Raw genomic sequence first — 6,072 nt, 5'->3', positions numbered from 1 at the left:
AGGCTTATTCCGAACATTGGGTTCAATGCTTTCCTTTTATCAATGGCATTCATAGTCCGTTTAGCAACCAGGACAGGTCACAAATGGAACTTTTTCCATTTTATAGTGACCATTTGGTCTCACCCTTTATCTTTTCAAACCCTTTTTGCACCCTTGTGTGTGTGTGTGTGTGAGTACACAAAGTTCATGCTACCAAAAAAATAAAAATAAAAAAACCCTCTCCATATTGAAAGCACCACAACTCCCATCGTTGCTTTTGCTGCACACCTTATGCATGGCCCTTCCGCATCTCCTCATCAGCCTGGCCAGCCGGTTTGCCTTGCTTGAGCAAGGTGCCCAGCTAATGGCAGACTGTCCTCTGTGAATTCTGCTTCCTCAATCACATCCTTTAGTGCAGACGTCCACAACTGCTGGCTCTCCAAATGTTCAGGTCTAGAAATAACCCCCTCCTGCTTTAGAGAGAGCGGGTTTTTGGCACTCTTGAGCCTGTTTGACATAGCAAACACCATCACTCTGGATGTGACGAGTCCATTGAGGGGAACAATGGAAGCCTTTGGACCTATCCCTGTAGAGAAGATCTGGAGCTTCCAGCCATGGAAGGATTTTGCCCACAGACTGGATTTTGCTTCATGGGTCAATGCACCTGGATACAGGGAAATTACTATGGGGACTGGCCAAGCTAGGGTTAGGCAATAGGGGACCGTACACCCACAGAGACCCCTGCCACACATCCAAAGTCCCAACTGATATATATGATTTTAAAATGATGGTTATGATGAAAACATACTGAGTGTGAGAAGGATGCTCCAGAGGGAAGACTGTGGAAGCATTTGAGGGCCAGTGGGGCAGGAGAGAGAAGGCAATGTCTGCGTGAGTGGATCTTGCATGCTGATGATGTGGGATGAGAACACAAGTGGATGTGGAAGATGATCCTGTAAAAGGGGAAGGGGAGAGTACATTTGTGCCTCGAGCCTTAGTCTCAGCTCTGCCTTGTACTCAGGTTTTCGGGCAAGCTGATGTATTTTAGTCTCACTGGTTGGCCTTTCTATGAAATGGCTGTTTTGGGACCAGCTGTGACTCTTCCAGCAGCTGTCTGGTGAATGGGCTACTCATGACCCTTCCATGTTCTCTTGCCATTTCTTCTAACTTGTCTCCTAATGTGGAAAATGCATTAAGGAGGGGGGAAAATGGGGCAGCTGCACTAGGATCTGTTTGCTAGTGCAAAGGAATTCTCCATACGGAAGCCCCCAAGGATACATGCCTGGTTACCTTCCAAGCTCTTTGTTCAGGCAGTGCAGTCTCATTCAAAGCAGCTACACGTGATACATATTCAGAAAAATTAAGAGGGACAATTCCACTAAAAATGCTTGGCCAGGTCCCGCAGAGGCAGCCTGGTTCTTTCCCTTTGCAACAAGATCCCTGGGGAGGCTGGGCGGACCCATGTCCCCCGAAGGCAGTGCTTTGTTTTGTAAAAAAAACAAAACAAAAGTGCCGGAACTCACGTCTTGGGGTCACACTTTTACACTAAAAAAGATTTTCAATTCACCAACTTTTTTTGAAATACAGAACTTATTTACCTTTTGCACGTAGCCAGTCACTCTGCACACACATAAACATAATGGTCGCCGCCGGCAATAAGCACTCAGCGCGCGACCACACGACCGGTCCCAAGCCGAGCAGCGCCCCAAGCCGAGCAGTGCCCTCACAATCAGCGCCAACACACAAGCTGCCCGCAAGCAGTATTTTAATTATTTTTGCTGCCAACCTGCTATGCCCAACAGGGTGATTCAAAATCACTTGGGAAAATGTCAAAAAAAGGTGCCAGAACACAGTTCCGGTGCATTCTATGACAAAAAAAGCCCTGCCCAAAGGTGCCCTCACTTTTGCACTTGTTCCCAAGGTATTGCCAGTCTGAAACACACAGAAGTGTAAGCTGCCCCAATTCACTGAAGCAGTTTAGCTTTGAGAGCAGTCAAAGGCTTTTTTAACATTAGCAGGAAAATATACAGAGATGGACGAATGGTCTGTATTGGGGGAGGTGGGGGGGGAGTGTGGACCAAAAAAAAGAAAAATCACAAATCTTTGCTAAAATTAAGAGGGACAGAAAAGTTGTTTTACATTTTTTAAAGGTAGCCCATCCAAGGTGCCATCAGGCACTGCCAAAATGGGGATTTTGAAAGCTACCTTGATATCAACAAACCCAGAATTGCTCATATTCACGGCAGGGAGTCAAGAAAGCCAGTGCCAGCTGCCTCTAACTACCCCTTGGGCACTTTTGGGGAGGCTGGTACTGGAGATAGTCAGGAAGTGCTTGGCCAGAGTGGCAAGGGGGTTTGGCCATTTTTCACCAAAAGGCTCTGTAGACAATCTCCTGTATGGGACATGGTTTCAGCCACCTGGGTTTGAACAACATGGGAAGCCCTCATGTTGTACAACAATTCCTACAAGAACCCATGGTTTGACACCCAATAACAGGTCAACCTGGGGAAATAGGTCCAGGTTGCACAACAGAAGAACATACCAGAGGTAGCAAACCACAATGTCTTGTCATGTCATGCAAGCCTAGTCACTGTAGTCTCTCTCTGTACACTGGTAGTCTTTTTTTGTTCAGAATATACTTTCCTTTTTCTTGGAGCACTTGAAACAAAATTGTTGAGGTGAACCCTATCCACTATCATCAGATACAGGTGGGAATTTGTCAAGGCCACAACTGGCAACCACAGTTTTGGAGGCATCAGTGTCATCAACTTAATCTGAACATTAAAGTCTACTAAGACTGGATCATCCCAATACTGTTTGTGTCTTTTTTAGCTACCTACCTCCCTTCAGCACTGCAATTAAAGGGTCGTCGAGGTGTTGCCAGAAGTAGATGAGAAGGTAGATCCCTTTCTGTACCTAATCAGGATTTCTTTGCTGATGAGGCCTCGGGCGACCAAGATCTTCAGGAAGTTGTTTCGGAACTTCTGCCCTATGAAGGCATATATGAAGGGGTTGATGCAGCTGTGAGTGAAGCTCAGGATCTCCGTACCTAAAAAGGCTCTATCAAGAACAGAACGGCGCTCACAACTGTCTGCAATAACACCAGTCCTCAACAAGGTATCAACAAGCAGGGAGACATTGTAGGGCAGCCAACACACCAGGAAGAACAGCACCACAGCCAGGATGACCTTCATGGCCTTCTTCTTTTGGCTATTCTTGGTCTGGAAAAGCTGGTGCACTGTCATCCCATAGCAAAAGAGCATGATGATCAATGGGATGATGAAGCCAAACGTCTGTGGCAGGATTCTCAGCACCACCCTCCAGTCAGATGTTTTGCTTCCCTGAATGTTCTCATAACAAACTATTTGAGGGGGATCTGAGTACTGAAAAGCCTCACGGGAGGAGATGATGGGGAGGGAGAGGAGCAAGGAGAACAGCCAGATGCCAACACAAACAAACTTGACCCAGTGCCTCTTCTCAGTGGCTGCTCGAGTAGCATAAACTATGGCCAGGTAGCGATCAATGCTGATAATGGCCAACAGGAGGATGCCACTATAGAAGTTGACCTCCAGGAGGGTGGAGACAATTTTGCACATGGCAGTGCCAAAGATCCACTCATGAGCTCGATAAACGGCCCATATGGGCAAGCTGAGGGCAAAGAGAAGATCAGCGATGGCTAGGTTCAGGAGATAGATATCAGTAACAGACCGGTTTCCCCTGTTATAAGTGACCACCAGCACCACCAGTGAGTTGCCCAACAGGCTCAGAAGGCACACCAGGCAATAGATTAATGCTGTCACATATTTGAGTCCAGTGGTCACTACTTCAGATTTGCAGGGTGCTGCTCCAGAAATGACAGCTTCGTCTATGCCGGAGGGATCAATAGTGGAAAAATAACTGTAGTTTTCTAGGAGGTCATCAAAATTCCCATCAAATGTGAATACTTCTCCCATGCTGGAGGCAGTGCTCTTGTCCTAATTAAAGTATGAAGCCAAATGAGACTCATGAAGACTGTCATTAAAAGCAACAATACAAATCATAAATGTATCAAGTCATTTTTCAATGGGTTAAGGAAGGCCATTTGTTTCACTTCTCACAATCCTTGAGTAAATTCAGGTAAAATTACAACATCAGTACCTTGAATCTTTGTGTTGGGAGGATCATTAGCTTATGCGTGATAGAATGACTGAAATGTGCTTCTAAAAAGAACCAGCTAGTCATCAAATTCAGTTTCCTTCCACAACACAATACCTAGTGCCAATTGGATGAGCCCTAACAATACCAATCATAGGGCTGGATGCGAAAAGGACCCTGCCCTTCCACAGCTGTCATGACACGCACTCCAGAGGCATCTTTGACATGGCCAGTCCTATCAAAATGTGGTAATAGTTTAACTCTCATTTTCTGCCCTCTCAGGCAATTGCACTTGGAAGTGCAGAAGGAGCACATTAACAACTTTAGCTCACAGAATATGAGACATCGTTCCACTGGTCCTAATATCTTACTCTTTCTTTCTTCTCCTCCTACTCAACCCTGCTTTTGAATAAAGGGAGTTAGGCTCAGCCTCGGCATTAGGCAGAGTGAGGGAATCACCCCAGGTGTTGGGTGCTGCAGGGCAGGCCTGGTCTGACCTCCTGACCCCCCCCTCCCCCAGCTGCTTCTTTCTACCGGAGAATAAAGCAATGTAGGCCCCCACAACTTTTCCTTGGCCCCCTGAATTAGCCCACTGTCTGGAAAACACGATCCCTTCCTCTGAGTTGAATAAGATTCATCAGCCAGTCCAGCTGGCTCCTGTAAGTGGAACAGAGAGGGAGCATTGCCTTTTCCTTCTCTCAGGTAGCGAAATATCTCTAGCCAGCCTTGACCACTTACCTGCCTTTGGATAATCCTTCAGACAGCTCAAAATTGTGATGCCAAAGTTCTACCTTCTTCTCTAAGGAAGCGGCCCTTGCCAAACTTCCCTTTGCAGTGCACAAAGAATAACATCAGTGCCTCTTTTGTATTTCTTCAGAAGTGAGTGGAGTAAGATGAAAACAGGAAACTGCTCACCCAACCTGCAGGTGGCCACACTCAATCCTCTCTGTACCTGTGGATTCTCCAGTACAGGTTTCTATCCAAAGCCCAATGGTGTGAGCAAATAGATTACCTGAAATGCCCCCTTGATCCTGGAAAGGCAGGGGCTGCTTGCAATCTGGGATGAATCAACTCAATCAATTGTAGGAATAGTCAGCATGAATTATTCATCCTAGCAGAGCCTATAGGACGCAAAGTTTAATACCACTTTCTGTAACAATTGCCTACTGTCAGAATCCCGGAATCTCAATTTGAGAAGAGGGAATAAAACTCGGGTTCGTGGGAAAGACCAAGTGTCCAGACTATCTGAGGCTTTATTGTATTTACCCCAAGGTTCCCACGGTACACTCACGATAATGCATGCTGCATTACCAGGCAGGCAGAGATGAACTCTACTGCAAAGCTTCAATACCATTATAGGGCATTTATAGGTACACAGGTACAGGGCAATTGATGACAGAATGCAGAGATTTGAATAAGATTCTGAGGTCATCACATACAGAACAGATAAAGAAATGTCAGTCAATCACACTGTAACAATGAGATTAAAATATTTCTAAGTGTCTGTATTGACACTTGAACCCATCTCCAGGTCTGCTCAGACGTGCAAATTCAAGCTACTAGAAACTATTCATGATAAGCTCAGAACCTTATCTCGACTCTAAACATTCTGCATGATCAGGGCACATAAAGCCCTCTGGACTATCAAAAGATTATTGTAAACTGAATTCCAACAATGACTATTTACAATGGATATTTGGGCTAAAATGGCCTGTCTGCTATAGCCTACAGCTAAAGGTGAGAGAAAGGAGCACGGGGGAATGCCATTTTAAACAGTGACAGCTTGGTTTTGAGAAGGAAGACAGGATTTGATCCCACAGTGCAAAGGCACACAGGAGTAATGCTTTTCAGACAGGATTTACCCAAATTTTCCCAACACTACCAGGATTGGGAGAGCTGAAAAAAGAACATTGCTGGAAGCAAAATCCTAACAAGCTGAGCCACAAGAAATCATTCCAT

The 6,072-nt window shown here is 45.7% G+C and overlaps 1 protein-coding gene across 1 annotated transcript; it reads right to left on the bottom strand.

Annotated features, from left to right (window-relative positions):
• Positions 1–2,837: 2,837 nt before the first annotated feature.
• On the bottom strand, positions 2,838–4,917 carry LOC123027491 (C-X-C chemokine receptor type 2-like). Its single transcript, XM_044438419.1, has 2 exons — positions 4,852–4,917; positions 2,838–3,953 (listed from the first exon to the last, which is right to left on the bottom strand). The coding sequence occupies exon 2, from the start codon at positions 3,930–3,932 to the stop codon at positions 2,838–2,840; it is 1,095 nt and encodes a 364-aa protein (XP_044294354.1). The 5' UTR covers positions 3,933–3,953; positions 4,852–4,917.
• Between the last annotated feature and the right edge of the window lie 1,155 nt (positions 4,918–6,072).

The sequence above is a fragment of the Varanus komodoensis genome, unplaced genomic scaffold (assembly GCF_004798865.1).
Source record: "Varanus komodoensis strain SLA01 unplaced genomic scaffold, ASM479886v1 scaffold32, whole genome shotgun sequence".
Lineage (NCBI taxonomy): Eukaryota > Metazoa > Chordata > Lepidosauria > Squamata > Varanidae > Varanus > Varanus komodoensis.
The sequence above is the reverse complement of the archived record's forward strand: the minus strand, read 5'-3'. Positions and strand labels throughout refer to the sequence as shown.